Source organism: Culex quinquefasciatus, chromosome 2 (genome assembly GCF_015732765.1).
Source record: "Culex quinquefasciatus strain JHB chromosome 2, VPISU_Cqui_1.0_pri_paternal, whole genome shotgun sequence".
NCBI lineage: Eukaryota > Metazoa > Arthropoda > Insecta > Diptera > Culicidae > Culex > Culex quinquefasciatus.
This window is the reverse complement of record NC_051862.1, coordinates 130,450,720-130,470,297: the sequence shown is the minus strand read 5'-3', so window position 1 is coordinate 130,470,297 and position 19,578 is coordinate 130,450,720. Positions and strand designations below refer to the sequence as shown.

Genomic DNA, 19,578 nt, shown 5'->3' with positions numbered 1-19,578 from the left:
ACTTCAAAATATAAAACAATTACAAAACCGGGTTGAAGGATAAAAAACATGCTCAAAAAATCAAATGTTAAACTTATTCTTCAACTAGTGTCCAAATTACCCCTCAAAAGGTGTTCATATTACCCCACAAGGCATGTCCAAATTACCCCACAAGGCATGTCCAAATTACCCCACAGGGGTGTTCATATTACCCCCACACAAAAATGTGAGGGTAATTTGGACACCTTTTAATTTTTGCGATAAAAATGGGTTTTTCATCAAAATTTATCGAAATAAATGACATTTTTCCATCAAATATGGTCTCTATTATCCTCTGGTGCCATCCACATTCCTTTAAAATATCCATACAGCCCGTGACAGATCAATTTCCTTAGGGTGTCCAAATTACCCCACACTCCCCTAATTATTAATTTCAATAAACTCTTATCTGTTTTTTTTTTAATAGAGGCTAATTCCGCTAATTTCGATGGACCTTTACATAAGTTAGGAAGGGGACTCTTAACGGTTATATTTGCTTATTTGACTTCATAAAATAAATACAGAAATGTCGTTTTATGAAGATTTATATCTTTTCACAGTGCACTAAACTTTCCGATGTCCAAACCCCAGCAATGATTTTCCCAACCCAGCAATCCATGCTTTTCCCGAGTTTTCTCTCCCGACCATCCAAACCATTCATTCGTTTTCGAACCTCAGCCTGAAGCAGACACATTTTTACAAAATTTCGGCAAGCCAAACTTTCAAGCGAAATTTCCTGTTCCCGAAAATAAAATCCCGTTCCGCCTTCTGGGAGGCACAGCAAAGTTCAACCCCGCCCGCAAAATGTTCACCACCCTTCGAAGCCTGGCCCGAGCGCAAGAATCGGTGCTCAAGACGTACGGCAGCGCGGTTCTCCGCCACCGGTGCTATGCCACCCTGGACAAGTGCGCCAGTCCGCCGTCCAAGGGGCTGATTCTGGGAATTTACCGCGACGAGGACGACATGTTCGACACGGGCACGTTTACGCCGGCCGGGGCGCGGTACAATGAGGTAGGTTTCTTTTTCGTCTCGGCTGGAAGCTGGAATGTTAATGTGGCGGGAGATTTTGTTCCGTAGGCGTTGACGAACGGGCGACTGCTGGATCTGATCCGGCTGGCGGGGCCGATCCCGAAGCGTGGCGAGGTCCGGGTGTTTTACGACTTGGAGCCCACGTTTAAGGCGGTTGCGGTTTGCGGTTTGGGCAGCGATTGCTTGGGTTACGAGTCGGCGGAGAAGTTGGACGAGTCGAAGGAAGCGATCCGGTTTGCGACGGCCAGCGGATGTCGGGAGCTACAGAAGCTGGAGACGAACTTCATCTACGTGGAAGACATGGGCCACGCGGAGTCGGCGGCCGAGGGTGCGCACATGGGCGTTTGGGTGAACCAGCAGTTGAAGAAGCCGAACAAGCGGTGGTTTGTCCCGCACTGCCAGCTGCACGTAGATCCGGCGATTCCGTGTGATTCCGATGGCTGGCGGATTGGAGTTCTCAAGGCGGAGGCGCAGAACCTGGCCAGGCAGCTGCAGGAGATGCCTTCGAATCTGATGACGCCCACGACTTTTGCGCAGAATGTGGTGCAGCTTTTGGCCAATTCTGGCGTCAACGTGGAGGTGAAGGTGAGGAGTTGGGCTGAAGCGCACGGGATGTCTTCGTTTCTGGCAGTGGCTAAAGGATCCTGTGAACCGCCGATTTTCCTGGAGCTGAGCTACTACGGTGCTGGAAGCAAGGAACCGCCGATCGTGCTGGTTGGCCAGGGCAACACATTCGACAGTGGTGGTTTGTGCGCCAAGACGTGTGATGATATGCAGCCGATGCGGGGTGACATGTCCGGAGCGGCGTGTGTCGTGGCTGCCTGTCGTGCCATCGCATCGCTAAATCTTCCGGTGAACATTCGGGGGTTGATTCCGTTGTGCGAGCACATGATCGGTTGCAACGCGATGAAACCGGGTGACGTGATTGCGATGAAGAACGGCAAGAGCATCGAGGTGGTCAATGCGGACTGTGAGGGCCCTTTGGTGCTGGTGGACGCGTTGCTGTACGCGGAAACGTTCGGACCAAAGTTTATCGTGGACGTTTCGACGGCATCGGAGCACGTGACCGACTCGTTTGGCAAAGTTTGCAGCGCCGTTTTCACCAACTCGGAACAGCTGTGGCAGCGGATCAAGAACGCCGGCATCCACACAGGTGATCGCGTGTGGAGATTACCTCTGTGGGACTACTTCACGGAACAGCTGCGAGCCGCCGAGCACGTGGACGTCCAAAACGTGGGACGCGGGGTCGGCGGTGAACCATGCTCGCACGCGGCCTTCCTACGGGAATTTCTCCCCTGCGGCCAGTGGATGCATATCGATGCTCACAACGTGATGACTACGGAAGGACGAGACTATCCTTACCTTCGCGAAGGAATGGCGGGACGACCTACTCGAACGCTCATTGAATTCATCGCCCAAGGTGCCTGCAAACAGTACACTTGCGGACAAAAACCCAGGCATTAGAAAATTATAATTTGTACTCTATTTATTTTGCACGAATTACAAACAAATGAAACTGTATTCGCTTTTGCTTCTTTCAACGGAATCCCTTAACCGGTAAATCTCTCCCGAGACGTCTGACGGAGAAAAACAACCGTTCTGCTGAATTCTTTCTCGTATGCATAATTGATGCGGAATAAGTGTGGCGTATTTGCGATTAAAAGTCCTTTCCTACCCGCGCACTTGCGGACCAAAACACAAACCTTTGGTTCCGTTCTGCTGTAAAAACGGTCCTGGTTTACTGCTCGGAATGGAATCAGTATTCAACGCATTGATTTTCATGTACAGATTCAAAGGATTGGCAGCAGCCTGCAGCTGGAAGAAAGTGAACTGAAGCTGTCTCCGTGTGTCCGTGAAAATTGACCGAAGCGAAATCGGATAAGGGTTCCGCCCACCTCATTTCGATTCCTGGTTAAACTGGCAGCAAAATCCGTTACGCTCGCTTACAACGAGCCTAGAAACTTTTTTTTTGTTTTCTAGAGGAGCCAAAGAAGAGCGAAATCTCGAGAAATATGCAATCCGTTGGTTGATGAATATAAAATTAGCCTCCTTCGGCCGCCACCATCGACCGAAACTTTGAATTTGTTGCACTAACCAAATTTCGTTGGCGCGCTGAGGACCGAGGAAGCAGTTTGGGTGCAATCGAGTCCGAACTCTGGTCAAGGTGACGGAAAGGGTTAACGGGCAGTTTTTGTAAATATTGCTCGGTTTGTTCTAGAGGTCGTATCGAGGGGCTCCGATTTCGATGGAACTTTCAGCGTTTGTTTGTCTATGCATGAGGTGAACTCATGCCAAATATGAGCCCTCTACGACAAAGGAAAGTGGGGTAAAACGGAGTTTGACGTTTGAGGTCCAAAAAACATAAAAAATCTTATGATTGCTCGCATTTCCATAAAACTCCATCAATTCGAACTCTCTGAGTTGCTTTCAAAAGGTCGTTTGAAGCACTTCAAAATGAGCCATAGACATCCACAAATTTCCACATCCCCGAAAATCGCTTTCCCGAAAATTCCATATCTCCGAATGTTATTCACCTGAATGGCCATTTTACCGAACTGTCGTTTGCCCGAATTTACATGTACCCGAATGGTCATTTCCCCGAAAGTTCCATTTTCCCGAATGATATTAACTTAGATATAAACTTAATTGTTTTTTAGAGATATTTTTACAATAGTTTACCTTCATATCAAATTCTCCTACTTGTGTTTTAAAAATGAAAAAAAGAAAAAACAAACAACCGTGAGGCCATTCATAAACCACGCGGAAACTTGAAGATAGCGGGGTTTTGAGATCATCCACGTTCAATGAAAAAGATTTTTTTTTTGTATGGGCAATTTTCAACAAAACACAATTTTCCAAGACGGTATCCACGTGGTAAGGATTGCACAGCAACGATATCTCTAAGCGACGACTCGAAGCGCATTAATCAGTTTGATCTAGATTTTGTTTAACTTTTTAGTTAAATCTTAACAGTTGATTATTGAATTACAAAATGCATTTTTTAAATATTTCATCACCGCCATTTTGGGTTTAAAGTTACTAAATCACTTTAAAGTATTTTAGGGGTTATTACCCGAAGTGAACTATTGACAAGGCCTTTGGATAACCGAGTCAGGACTGTATTTTGATTTTTAACTAAATGCAAAAAGGTGCAGGTGGTTATGTTACACATGACCAGTATGACAAAGAACTTTGCAAGATGGTTGTTGAAATTTTCGATTACATTGTCTGGTCCAAATTTCCCAAGATTCACTAGATTCATAATTACCATAAAAATTGATACCCATTTTGCCCCTACTCTTATGGTTCGGCAAATGTCCCCCCATCGGAACATCACTTCGGATTGTGGCCACTTCTGCTGAAATGTCAAATTTCATATCTAGTATCAAAAATCATAAAGTTTGATACCCATATTGCCTCAACTCTTATGGTTCGGCAAATGTCCTCCCATCGGAACATCCCCGGGGCCTCCGGCCACTTCGGTTTGTGGCCACTGCTGCTGAAATGTCAAATTTCATATCCAGTATCAAAAATCATAAAGTTTGATACCCATATTGCCCCTACTTTTATGGTTCGGCAAATGTCCCCCCCTCGGAACATCCCCGGGCCTCCGGCCACTCCTGATTGTGGCCACTACTGCTGAAATGTCAAATTTCATATCCAGTATCAAAACTCATAAAGTTTGATACCCATATTGCCTCAACTCTTATGGTTCGGCAAATGTCCTCCCATCGGAACATCCCCGGGGCCTCCGGCCACTTCGGTTTGTGGCCACTGCTGCTGAAATGTCAAATTTCATATCCAGTATCAAAAATCATAAAGTTTGATACCCATATTGCCCCTACTCTTATGGTTCGGCATATGTCCTCCCATCGGAACATCCGCGGGGCCTCTGGCCACTCCGGATTGTGGCCACTACTGCCGAAATGTCAAATTTCATGTCCAATATCAAAAACCATAAAGTTTGATACCCATATTGTCCCAACTCTTACGGTCCGGCAAATGTCCCCCCATCGGAACATCCCCGGGGCCTCCGGCCATTCCGGATGGTGGCCACTACTGCCGAAATGTCAAATTTCATGTCCAGTATCAAAAACCATAAAGTTTGATACCCATATTGCCTCAACTCTTACGGTCCGGAAAATGTCCCCCCCATCGGAACATCCCCGGGGCCTCCGGCACTCCGGATTGTGGCCACTACTGCCGAAATGTCAAATTTCATGTCCAGTATCAAAAACCATAATGTTTGATACCCATATTGCCCCAACTCTTACGGTCCGGCAAATGTCCCCCCATCGGAACATCCGCGGGGCCTCCGGCCACTCCGGATTGTGACCACTACTGCCCAAATGTCAAATTTCATATCCAGTATCAAAAACCATAAAGTTTGATACCCATATTGCCCCAACTCTTATAGTCCGCCAAATGTCCCCCCATCGGAACATCCCCGGGGCCTCCGGCCACTCCGGATTGTGGCCACTACTGCCGAAATGTCAAATTTCATATCCAGTATCAAAAACCATAATGTTTGATACCCATATTGCCCCAACTCTTACGGTCCGGCAAATGTCCCCCCATCGGAACATCCCCGGGGCCTCCGGCACTCCGGATTGTGGCCACTACTGCCGAAATGTCAAATTTCATGTCCAGTATCAAAAACCATAATGTTTGATACCCATATTGCCCCAACTCTTACGGTCCGGCAAATGTCCCCCCATCGGAACATCCCCGGGGCCTCCGGCACTCCGGATTGTGGCCACTACTGCCGAAATGTCAAATTTCATGTCCAGTATCAAAAACCATAATGTTTGATACCCATATTGCCCCAACTCTTACGGTCCGGCAAATGTCCCCCCATCGGAACATCCCGGGGCCTCCGGCACTCGGATTGTGGCCACTACTGCCGAAATGTCAAATTTCATGTCCAGTATCAAAAACCATAATGTTTGATACCCATATTGCCCCAACTCTTACGGTCCGGCAAATGTCCCCCCATCGGAACATCCCCGGGGCCTCCGGCACTCCGGATTGTGGCCACTACTGCCGAAATGTCAAATTTCATGTCCAGTATCAAAAACCATAATGTTTGATACCCATATTGCCCCAACTCTTACGGTCCGGCAAATGTCCCCCCATCGGAACATCCCCGGGGCCTCCGGCACTCCGGATTGTGGCCACTACTGCCGAAATGTCAAATTTCATGTCCAGTATCAAAAACCATAATGTTTGATACCCATATTGCCCCAACTCTTACGGTCCGGCAAATGTCCCCCCATCGGAACATCCCCGGGGCCTCCGGCACTCCGGATTGTGGCCACTACTGCCGAAATGTCAAATTTCATGTCCAGTATCAAAAACCATAATGTTTGATACCCATATTGCCCCAACTCTTACGGTCCGGCAAATGTCCCCCCATCGAAACATCCCCGGGGCCTCCGGCCACTCCGGATGGTGGCCACTACTGCCGAAATGTCAAATTTCATGTCCAGTATCAAAAACCATAAAGTTTGATACCCATATTGCCTCAACTCTTACGGTCCGGAAAATGTCCCCCCCATCGGAACATCCCCGGGGCCTCCGGCACTCCGGATTGTGGCCACTACTGCCGAAATGTCAAATTTCATGTCCAGTATCAAAAACCATAATGTTTGATACCCATATTGCTAACTCTTACGGTCCGGCAAATGTCCCCCATCGGAACATCCCGGGGCCTCCGGCACTCCGTTGTGGCCACTACTGCCGAAATGTCAAATTTCATGTCCAGTATCAAAAACCATAATGTTTGATACCCATATTACCCCAACTCTTATAGTCCGCCAAATGTCCCCCCATCGGAACATCCCCGGGGCCTCCGGCCACTCCGGATTGTGACCACTACTGCCGAAATGTCAAATTTCACATTCAGTTATCAACTATATAACTGAAAATTCACATTCAGTATCAAAAACCATATAGTTTGATACCCATATTGCCCCAACTCTTACGGTCTGGAAAATGTCCCCCAATCGGAACATCCGCGGGGCCTCCGGCCACTCCGGATTGTGGGCACTACTGCCGAAATGTCAAATTTCATATCCAGTATCAAAAACCATAATGTTTGATACCCATATTGCCCCTACTCTGATGGTTCGGCAAATGTCCCCCCATCGGAACATCCCCGGGGCCTCCGGCCACTCCGGTTTATGGCCACTACTGCCGAAATGGCAAATTACATATTCAGTATCAAAAACCATAAAGTTTGATACCCATATTGTCCCAACTCTTACGGTCCGGCAAATGTCCTCCCATCGGAACATCCGCGGGGCCTCCGGCCACTCCGGATTGTGGCCACTACTGCCGAAATGTCAAATTTCATGTCCAATATCAAAAACCATAAAGTTTGACACCCATATTGCCCCAACTCTTACGGTCTGGAAAATGTCCCCAATCGGAACATCCGCGGGGCCTCCGGCTACTCCGGATTGTGGGCACTACTGCCGAAATGTCAAATTTCATATCAGTATCAAAAACCATAATGTTTGATACCCATATTGCCCTACTCTGATGGTTCAGCAAATGTCCCCCATCGGAACATCCCGGGGCCTCCGGCCACTCCGGTTTATGGCCACTACTGCCGAAATGGCAAATTACATATTCAGTATCAAAAACCATAAAGTTTGATACCCATATTGCCCTACTCTTATGGTTCGGCATATGTCCTCCCATCAGAACATCCTCGGGGCCTCCGGCCACTCCGGATTGTGGCCACTACTGCCGAAATGTCAAATTTCATATCCAGTATCAAAAACCATAAAGTTTGACACCCATATTGCTCCTACTCTTATGGTTCGGCAAATGTCTCCCCATCGGAACATCCCCGGGGCCTCCGGCACTCCGGATTGTGGCCACTACTGCCGAAATGTCAAATTTCATGTCCAGTATCAAAAACCATAATGTTTGATACCCATATTGCCCCAACTCTTACGGTCCGGCAAATGTCCCCCCATCGGAACATCCCCGGGGCCTCCGGCACTCCGGATTGTGGCCACTACTGCCGAAATGTCAAATTTCATGTCCAGTATCAAAAACCATAAAGTTTGATACCCATATTGCCTCAACTCTTACGGTCCGGAAAATGTCCCCCCATCGGAACATCCCCGGGGCCTCCGGCACTCCGGATTGTGGCCACTACTGCCGAAATGTCAAATTTCATGTCCAGTATCAAAAACCATAATGTTTGATACCCATATTGCCCCAACTCTTACGGTCCGGCAAATGTCCCCCCATCGGAACATCCCCGGGGCCTCCGGCACTCCGGATTGTGGCCACTACTGCCGAAATGTCAAATTTCATGTCCAGTATCAAAAACCATAATGTTTGATACCCATATTACCCCAACTCTTATAGTCCGCCAAATGTCCCCCCATCGGAACATCCCCGGGGCCTCCGGCCACTCCGGATTGTGACCACTACTGCCGAAATGTCAAATTTCACATTCATTTATCAACTATATAACTGAAAATTCACATTCAGTATCAAAAACCATATAGTTTGATACCCATATTGCCCCAACTCTTACGGTCTGGAAAATGTCCCCCAATCGGAACATCCGCGGGGCCTCCGGCCACTCCGGATTGTGGGCACTACTGCCGAAATGTCAAATTTCATATCCAGTATCAAAAACCATAATGTTTGATACCCATATTGCCCCTACTCTGATGGTTCGGCAAATGTCCCCCCATCGGAACATCCCCGGGGCCTCCGGCCACTCCGGTTTATGGCCACTACTGCCGAAATGGCAAATTACATATTCAGTATCAAAAACCATAAAGTTTGATACCCATATTGTCCCAACTCTTACGGTCCGGCAAATGTCCTCCCATCGGAACATCCGCGGGGCCTCCGGCCACTCCGGATTGTGGCCACTACTGCCGAAATGTCAAATTTCATGTCCAATATCAAAAACCATAAAGTTTGACACCCATATTGCCCCAACTCTTACGGTCTGGAAAATGTCCCCCAATCGGAACATCCGCGGGGCCTCCGGCTACTCCGGATTGTGGGCACTACTGCCGAAATGTCAAATTTCATATCCAGTATCAAAAACCATAATGTTTGATACCCATATTGCCCCTACTCTGATGGTTCAGCAAATGTCCCCCCATCGGAACATCCCCGGGCCTCCGGCCTCCGGTTTATGGCCACTACTGCCGAAATGGCAAATTACATATTCAGTATCAAAAACCATAAAGTTTGATACCCATATTGCCCCTACTCTTATGGTTCGGCATATGTCCTCCCATCAGAACATCCTCGGGGCCTCCGGCCACTCCGGATTGTGGCCACTACTGCCGAAATGTCAAATTTCATATCCAGTATCAAAAACCATAAAGTTTGACACCCATATTGCTCCTACTCTTATGGTTCGGCAAATGTCTCCCCATCGGAACATCCCCGGGGCCTCCGGCCACTCCAGATTGTGACCACTACTGCCGAAATGTCAAATTTCATATCCAGTATCAAAAACCATAAAGTTTGACACCCATATTGCTCCTACTCTTATGGTTCGGCAAATGTCTCCCCATCGGAACATCCCCGGGGCCTCCGGCCACTCCAGATTGTGACCACTACTGCCGAAATGTCAAATTTCATATCCAGTATCAAAAACCATAAAGTTTGACACCCATATTGCCCCAACTCTTACGGTCCGGAAAATGTCCCCCCATCGGAACATCCGAGGGGCCTCCGGCCACTCCGGATTGTGGCCACTACTGCCGAAATGTCAAATTTCATATCCAGTATCAAAAACCATAAAGTTTGACACCCATATTGCTCCTACTCTTATGGTTCGGCAAATGTCTCCCCATCGGAACATCCCCGGGGCCTCCGGCCACTCCAGATTGTGACCACTACTGCCGAAATGTCAAATTTCATATCCAGTATCAAAAACCATAAAGTTTGACACCCATATTGCCCCAACTCTTACGGTCCGGAAAATGTCCCCCCATCGGAACATCCGAGGGGCCTCCGGCCACTCCGGATTGTGGCCACTACTGCCGAAATGTCAAATTTCATATCCAGTATCAAAAACCATAAAGTTTGACACCCATATTGCTCCTACTCTTATGGTTCGGCAAATGTCTCCCCATCGGAACATCCCCGGGGCCTCCGGCCACTCCAGATTGTGACCACTACTGCCGAAATGTCAAATTTCATGTCCAGTATCAAAAACCATAAGGTTTGATACCCATATTGCCCCAACTCTGATGGTTCGGCAAATGTCCCCCCATCGGAACATCCGCGGGGCCTCCGGCCACTCCGGATTGTGGCCACTACTGCCGAAATGTCAAATTTCATATCCAGTATCAAAAACCATAAAGTTTGACACCCATATTGCCCCAACTCTTACGGTCCGGAAAATGTCCCCCCATCGGAACATCCGAGGGGCCTCCGGCCACTCCGGATTGTGGCCACTACTGCCGAAATGTCAAATTTCATATCCAGTATCAAAAACCATAAAGTTTGACACCCATATTGCTCCTACTCTTATGGTTCGGCAAATGTCTCCCCATCGGAACATCCCCGGGGCCTCCGGCCACTCCAGATTGTGACCACTACTGCCGAAATGTCAAATTTCATATCCAGTATCAAAAACCATAAAGTTTGACACCCATATTGCCCCAACTCTTACGGTCCGGAAAATGTCCCCCCATCGGAACATCCCCGGGGCCTCCGGCCACTCCGGTTTATGGCCACTACTGCCGAAATGGCAAATTTCATGTCCAGTATCAAAAACCATAATGTTTGATACCCATATTGCCCCTACTCTGATGGTTCGGCAAATGTCCCCCCATCGGAACATCCCCGGGGCCTCCGGCCACTCCGGTTTATGGCCACTACTGCCGAAATGTCAAATTTTATGTCCAGTAGCAAAAACCATAAAGTTTGATACCCATATTGCCCCAACTCTTACGGTCTGGAAAATGTCCCCCCATCGGAACATCCCTGGGGCCTCCGGCCACTCCAGTCCAGGTGGTGGCCAGTTCCAATGATCGACTCCCGCGACTACCATGTCTTAGCTGGTCCTTGCCTCCAAGCCATCTGCTCCCAGACCTCCAGGCCGTCTGCTACCGGGCCACCAGGCCATCTGCTTCTGATGTGTTCTCGTCGACGTAGAATGACTTTTCAGGACCGACCGAGCCGAGTTTTGTTGGCTCGTCGACGATCCGAAAATTATGTATGTGTGAGCATTTAAACAACCAACGCGAGGTCCGCTTCGGATGAAACCTCGGTAGGCACTGAATTTGTCTGAGGCTAAGTGCTAACTTAAATAGTATCGCACGGCATGTTGCAACCATGGTGCTACATTCTCGCGTGACAGTTCCACGGAAGGAGGAGGCAAGGCAAAATTTGCTAAGTGCTAGATACTTGAATCTGATTAATGTGTTCGGGAAAGGTTGCGCTTGACCAATCAGCGTTCGCTATTCTTTAGTAGTTTTATGTTAACTTTTAAGTACTTAAATAAATAAGTACTGTAATAAACATGTTTTAAGATCATTAAGTAAGTCTTCCCCTTTCGTTTGGTGGGTAAAACGTTCAAATTGGTCGAGAGGGAAAAAAGATACAATCGTTTGAAATCTTGCACTTTTTTCGAAAATTTGCTTCTACGCGTTACATTTCGCTTCGCGAAAAATCTGGATTGCTACCCTTGTATAGAGCCCTAAGACAAAGTTCTTTGTCAAAAAAAAGCGAAATGATCAATGTATCAAATCGACGCAGTCGTGCTTATCTTGTCGTTTGTCGCTTTTTGACGTTCCGAGAAAAACGCGTGTTAGTGTTTGACCTTGAATAAACGAAAAACAGAGCACGCTATGTAAACAGTAACAAACACGTTTTATTTGGTTGACCATTCTGTGCATTGTCCTGAAATTTGTTTGAATTTGGTTACATAATTACAAACTTTCACGGTAGTTGGGCATGTACGTATGTCAAACGCATTCTGATCTGAATCCTCTTTGGCCAGTTGTCACACATACAGCAATTTTCAGAGTGTGTCAAGTTAGCACGACACGACATTATTCGGTTTTTATTGAATATCTCAGAATTGAAATCGAATTTTGGGTCACATAAATGGTCAAGAGATGAGACATTGTGAGCTGCACAAAATGGCTTTCTTATTTCAATTTGGCCCAAAATCGACGTACGACTAGTTGGCTCGACTGCGACGAAATGAGAAAAATAGGTAAATGTATTAAGCGGCACGCAGCTATTTAGATTTGTTCATTAGAAATATGTACTCTGCTCAAGATGTTCTCATTCTTTACATCATTTGTTATAGTCGGAGTTTTTGTTGGATTCGGCGGAGTCAGTTTTTTTTTTTTTTTTGAAAAGCAGTTGGAGTAACTAAATCTCAGAATCTGGAATTCGAGTCCTTTAACTCCACAGACTTGGAAAATATTCAAAATTTAAGTGAAGCTGGAATAAAACGCTCGTAAAAAACTCGGAATTTTTTGAACGTTCAATTGTGGACATGATACTTCATTGATCACTACGCGCGCGGTTCTGGACAACGGACATACCCGCATGACCGGGTTCGGGGAAGTGGCGTTCGGGGACATGGCCGTTCGGGGACATGGTCATTCGGGAAAATGATTTTCGGGGATGTGGAAAATTAGGGGAAGTGACCATTCGGGAAGATAGTTTTTAGGGGAAGTCGCCATTCGGGGATTTGGCCATTCGGGAAAATGGATTGTTCAGGGAAATGATTTTCGGGTAAATAACATTTCGGGAAAGTGTCTTTTCGGAGATGTGGCATTCGGGGAAATGTCTTTTCGGGAATGTGGGTTTCCGGGAAATGTCAAAGATTCTGAAATTATACAGTTTCCTTTTGTTGGAGACCTGGTTGCCTTCAATGAGTGGCTCGTGGTTTCGTTGGTAGGTCTCAAAATAGACCGATGATTGATTGGGCGCAGATCCATTTGCACACACACACACACTTGTTGAGGAGGTCCAATTTACCGCGGGAACGACTTCCCGGAAAACAGTTAGAGAGAATGTTCTAAGAGAAAGTGCTCTCCACTCAGTCTACCTAAACCCTCAACAAATGACTCCCGGTCATTGATGATGCAGTGGAAGTCAACCTGACTCTCCAACAGCTATAAATTTAAGTATTTCGCGATTTTTAAGTTTACACCCAAAGTTGGGAAGTCAACGAAAAATTATTTTGGCTTCCGCGTGACAAAGAAATGCGTTGAATGTTGGTTGCCATTTTCCCCCAAATGAATATGTTGTCTGTAATTAGGGATGGAATAATCGCGAAAAAATCGATTTCGCTTGCGAAAGAGAGAGGAGTCAAATCACGCAAAAGAAAATCGCTCCCGAAATTCTCCAAGAAAATCAATCTGCTGATGATTTTTTATGAATTTCCTTGACAGCACCACTCAAAAAAATTTTGTTCACTTTTTTTACACACATTGCCCATCTACAAAATGTGACAGGTCGTCTTTCGACGTGTGACGTTACACTTGCACAAACACATCTTTTATTAGAAGCAGGCCGCAGTGTCAACTATACGGATGGAATCAATTGACCTACGACCCCAACGACTCCACAGCTATTTAACTTTTCGACTTTAACCTTCTAAGAATTAATGACTACAATTCCTCAATGGTAAAACCAATCAACCGACTATTTTTCTTGCCAAAAAAATCAATTATTTTATGATCGATTACAATACTTGCTACTTTTGGCGAACAGTAAATTGATTTCACTTTGACAGTTTAAAATTGATGCCGCTTTGCGAACCACTATTCAGCACCCAATTATTATTTTTTTTTTCAATTATTAATTTCCAATAAAGGAACCATGTGCATGGCCTCTATACGTCTCTATACTTGTTTCATTCACAAATTAAATTTAGTTATTATATGGTTTTAATGTAACATTTAATATTACTGTAATTTAAAATAACTATGTTTACTGCAAGGAAACGATTATACCTTAAAATGCGACTAACATAAATTACTACAATAAATATTATTTTTCTTTAGACAACTCGTACAAGTTCGTTAATTTGACAGACATCTTGATTTTTTTTAAATAATTTTTAAATGAGGGTAATGATCTTCAAAAAATGAATGGCCATGAAATTATTTGATGTCACGCAGATATTATGAAACAAGATAATTGAATTCAGTGAAAACCTATTATCCGCCAAAATAAACTTATATAATCGTTGCGCAGGAGTCAGAAAGTAAAATTAGGTACACCCAAATTGGGTAAAACAACGTGATACTGTACATGAATGTTCATTTGAAATCGATAAAGTTTTCGAAAAAAAAATAATATTTAACAGTCAAATAGGGTGTTAAAATTAAAAGATTCACGCTAATTTCCAACAAAAGATAACGGTCGTCTAAATCGCTCAATCTAAATTCAAATCCCAAACAACCGCCAACAGCTGTTCCCAAGTCCTGCCAAGTGTACGGTACAGTTCATGCCGGGTGACGAATAATAACAGTCCAGGCCGGGTCAATTGAATTTTAAATGATATTCAACGCCACCGCATCGGATTTCCATATTGAGCCTGACGTGAGGACGTCCAGAACGAAAATCCCCCCACCAGAACGCATCCCACCAGCCAAGAATGCTCTCGGAACAAACGGACCCGTTCCAGCTCTATAACGGATGCTTCCCACGGGCTCCCCACGGATGTTTTCAAAAGCTTCCAATCGGAAATGAGATACGGTGCTATTCAAATTTCAAACGTTGAATTTTGTTTTCATTCTTGCCCCCCTGGCTGGTATCTTTTTTTAATTTTTTTTTGCGGATTAAATTTTCCATACGTCCGTTCGTCCAGCATCTGCATGGCAGTTTTGCATTTTCTAGCGGCAGTAAATTTCAAATTTTCAGTAAGGTTATGACTCGTTAGATAACACAATATCAACGCAAGTACGGCTTGTGAACAACCCACGATTCAGGTTTGCTCGACGAAAAGTGACAATTCTTCAGCTGTGTGCTATCTTGTGACATAGACCATTTTGGTCGAAAATGAGTTAAGGATGACGTTTTGCTATACTTAACAAACACTACAAGATGCTTTAACCCGATTTTGGAAACTCGCTTCCGTCGCTTGACATAGATCAAAATGATCGTGCACACTTGTGACACGTCATACATGTTGGTGGAAAATGTGGAAATTTTTTCTTGTTTTTTCACAAATTTATGTACACACATACTTTCTAAAGGACTTTTGTTTCTGAAAATATACTGATTAAGTCAGTTAAACTATTGATTTAAGTCTATTTTAGTTTGTATGGAAATGCTGTGCACACTTGTGACACGTAGTACAATTTTACTTTCGAAACACACTTGTGACACGTGCTTTTCAGATTTTTGTTTACACAATTTACTGTATCTTTTAACTGGTGTAACCAAATTAGCTGAAACTAGGAGCGTTTGTTAAGCGATAGTATACGAACCGACTGCTTCAAAAAGTTTGGCTCTTCCATTCATAGTTTTGAAAATATTTATCATCAAACTTTAAAAATCAATTTTCTCGAATAGTACTAAATGGTCGTTGTCACAAGATAGCACACAGCTGACAAATTATCGACATTACCGACGGCTTTTGGTTGTATTTCACAAAAAAAAAACCATCACCGAACGAGGATAGAACCACCAACTCTTGGATATTGATCCGACACGCTACCACCGGGCGGGCCAGCATTATATGTGTTGGTGAGAACTGCAGATCGCTGACATTTTTACACGCGGGCAAAAATGATCTACGGGCTAGCTGCAAAAAATGTTATAAAATGTAACATTTTCTGCAGCAAATCCACTGTTGAGATTTTGAGATATATTTTTCCTTTGGGTGTAGAGTAATATTACCTAAAATACCTAATGTGTAAAAATGTGGCATTCAACAGAAACTCATGCAAATTTCATCAGTTACTGATGTTAAAACACACTCCTTTTAATTTTTTAAATGTGTGTTAAACATAAAAAAAAACTTTTTTTAAATCAAGACTAACATTTTAAAATGGCCAAACATTGAATATTACGCCCATTTTAAAATGCTAGTCTTGATTAAACATCAAAATATTTTTTTCAAAAATATCGGAAAATTTCACGACTGTTTATGTACACCCAAACGGCGGTCGCATGATTGTGATGCATGGCGGCATGAAAGTATATCAGAATCTGCATGAAAACTGTCCTCATGCATTTTCTGCGATATAGGGGTATGACATTTTTGCCCGTTACCGACAATTATCGACATTACCGACGGTTTTTTTTATCGTATTTCACAAAAAAAAAACCTTAACAGAACGAGAATTGAACCACCAACTTCTTGATTATTGATCCGACACGCTACCACCACCCCATGGACGCTTGATGAAATGTGAGTGAAAGAGCACCAACATATTCTCCTCTTTGGAGTGTTGCTCGGGAACGGGCCAGCATTATATGTGTTGGTGAGAACTGCAGATCGCTGACATGTTTACACGCGGGCAAAAATGATCTACGGGCTTGCTGCAAAAAATGTTATAAAATGTGACATTTTCTGCAGCAAATCCACTGTTGCAAATTTTGAGATGTATTTTTCCTTTGGGTGTATTAACATTGAAAATCGGTCCATTAGTTGCTGAGATATCGACATTAGAAAATGGTGGGTTGTTTTGGTGAGATTTAGAAAACTTCAATTTTCGTGTTTCTTTTTCTTAAAGCGGCTCTATCTCAGCAATCCGAGGTCCAATCTTTAATATCTCTTGGACAATTTTATAGCAATTTTATTTTATTTCTGAACTTTGAAGAAAATGTTTTTAGAAATGGTCACTCATGGTCACTATTTTTTTACATAGAAAAACTGCAAATATTTGGCTAAAATCAAACTTTCGGTGGCTATATCTTGAAAACGGAGCCCTTTATCAAAAAATCTAAACTTTTCGATTGCAAATTCAATTTTGCATTAAAAAATAACGTCAAATTTGTTTTTGTTTTTGATTTTTTTTTTCAAAAATTCATAGCTCGGCGCAGATTTTTTGACCATGTTTCTCTATGGCTCAAAAGTTGCGGATTTTTGTCCCCTAAAACATATGAGCAATTCTCGCTGAAACCGTCCCACTAGATGCACATGTTCTCAAATCGTTACGGCAATGTTCTCATTCGATTCAGCGCACCAAAAAACCATTAAAACAACCTTCGAACCAATGAAAATGTTAGCCGTTAGCCACCTGTAAATAAAAACTTGTATTGAACTATGGCTTTTTTCGAAAAAATGCCCTAATTTGGAGAAATGATATCTCCCAAAATACATTACCAAAAATCAAAAAGTTATATATCGTTGGAAAGGTAATCGCGAGGGCATTCTATCGCACTTTGAAAAATATTTAAAAAATTATTTTTTCGAGGGTAATTTTAAGGGTTTTTGAGAAACTTACTCTTAATTTTGAATTTTGACCGTGTTCGCAACCGCGTAATGATAACGCAACCATTTTCATTCGAAAGATTGGAAGATTATGCATAAAATCAAGTTGAGAAAAGTAGTGTAATGAAATAGTTTTCGTATAGTTATTAACGGATGAAAGAAATTGGTAAAATTTCAGTTAAAAATAACCAAAGCTCAGACTTCAGAAATGAACCTAATTTACAGTCAAAACAAAGCAGGATTGTATTTGAGCCGAATGTACAGTCATCAGAGGCAAATCTGGATATATAGGATGAATAGGGACAGCTATATCAACTATACTTTCACTCATCAGATCGTATTTTTAAATTGTTTATGTAAAAACATACAAAAACAAACAAGTTTCTAAATTTTAAGCTTTTAAGTACTCTGAAAACTAATGTCCTTACTTAGACTTGATTCGCCACATTTCACTGAAGTAATATTTTATGTACAGAATTTGTTTTGGGAAGATCTGCTTTATTTGTAAAACCTCAATCGTGCACAAAATAGTGCAAAGTTCAAAGCAATATTTTTTGATCAATTTAAAATTGTATGGGGCTGTTGATACCATACCATACCAACAAGCAAAAAACTCGATTTTCGTCCAAATTGGACTAGGTTCTTTTATTTGACACCACCACAAAGTTTCACTTTTCTGCAAACAATTTTAAAACCCTTCATTGACAAACTGCGATATCTCTAAAACCGCAAGCCGTACAATGTCGAGTCAAAACTCACTAGACAGATAATTAGACGTGGAATCAATAAGTGTAATCTGTTTTTCAATTAAAACTTTTTTCAATGTATTTATGCTGCACAAATGAAAATTTTAAATTTGGTTTTAATATTGAGAATAATTAAAAATTAAAGTTAAATGAATCCCAATTTTTTTACAACGAATAGAGAAGAGCGGGGCAAAGGTACGCACCTAGTGACAATCATTTTGTCACCGATGACCATACAATATTTTTGATTCGTTGTATATACCAAATGGTACCCTTATCATTTGCTTTCAAAACGTAGTACTAGAATTCACCTCAAATTGCTTTTATGTCGAGAACCAGGCTGTTAATTGCGGATGCTGGCCGATGCAGTAAAACACGCAGATGTACGACGAAAACACAACAACTTTTATTCGTCACAAAATACAAACGAATAGCTTCACTGCACCAAGTCCAGTCTGTGGACGAGGGTGCGAGGAGTGGCAGAACGCGAAGTGTTCGCAACGAAGGTCTAACTGTTCTGATTCTGCTGCTGTACAAGACCAGCTGATCGATGCGAATTAGCGTAGAAAGGCTCGGACAGGCAAACTATTGTCTTTGCCTAATCCGACGACGATCAGCTGGTTGAGTCCAGCAGCAGAAATCCAGACACTTCACTATGGGTGCAGGTCATGAATTTGGTGGTCAAAATTGTAAAAAGGAGTACAATGTGTTTTGAACATACTCCCCGCCGAATTCGTAAGTATTCCAAAACTGCATGGAATGCAAATTTTGGACACCATTTTTTTTTGTTGAGAGACCCTCCCCGCCTTGACCTGGCAGGAATGTTTCTTCGTCGTCGATCTTGATGTTCTCGTGCAGGTCCTCGACGTCATGCATACGTTTGCGGTGTGCCACGTGGACCTCTTGATGGCTTGTTTCAGCGGGAAGCCCTCCCCGCCATGTCACGTGCGCCGACGTGCCACGTGGCTGGTGGTCTTGAGCGGGACTTCCCCACTGTGATGATCGGCTGCTGCTATCCTGGACTTGCGGCTCCATTTTGTCCTTGGTTGTGTAGGATTGGCCGTGGCGGATGACCGGAAGGCTGCCGAATACCACTCCCTCGTCGATTTCCTCCAGCATGTCCACCGAATCGGCCTTCGGCAGTCTGGAAGTGCGGCTTGGTGAGGACGTGGTAGATCGATCCGCTTCGAACGTGGTGCGCACCTGGACCTAGCACCAAAGGCGGTTACTAGCGTCCACGTCTGCGCGAACAAAATGGCGATTCCAGGTACAGGTGTCTTCTTGGTGGTTGGCGTAGTGCACGGAACGAGCGCGCCGTAGTCAGACGTGACGTAACGGGCGTATCCGTGGCCAGATTTTGCACTGCACTGCACT

At 44.1% G+C, this 19,578-nt stretch overlaps 1 protein-coding gene across 1 annotated transcript; it reads left to right on the top strand.

Annotated features, from left to right (window-relative positions):
- The first annotated feature begins 672 nt into the window (after nt 1-672).
- LOC6031991 (cytosol aminopeptidase) lies at nt 673-2,568 on the top strand. Its single transcript, XM_001842608.2, has 2 exons — nt 673-1,029; nt 1,096-2,568. The coding sequence occupies exons 1-2, from the start codon at nt 823-825 to the stop codon at nt 2,509-2,511; spliced, it is 1,623 nt and encodes a 540-aa protein (XP_001842660.2). The 5' UTR covers nt 673-822; the 3' UTR covers nt 2,512-2,568.
- Nucleotides 2,569-19,578: the final 17,010 nt, after the last annotated feature.

Excerpts from the sequence above, each read along its gene's own strand:
- LOC6031991 (XM_001842608.2), top strand. The coding sequence starts at position 823 with ATGTTCACCACCCTTCGAAGCCTGGCCCGAGCGCAAGAATCGGTGCTC. Across the intron at positions 1,030-1,095 it reads CCGGGGCGCGGTACAATGAG|GCGTTGACGAACGGGCGACT; the intron begins GTAGGTTTCTTT and ends TTTGTTCCGTAG.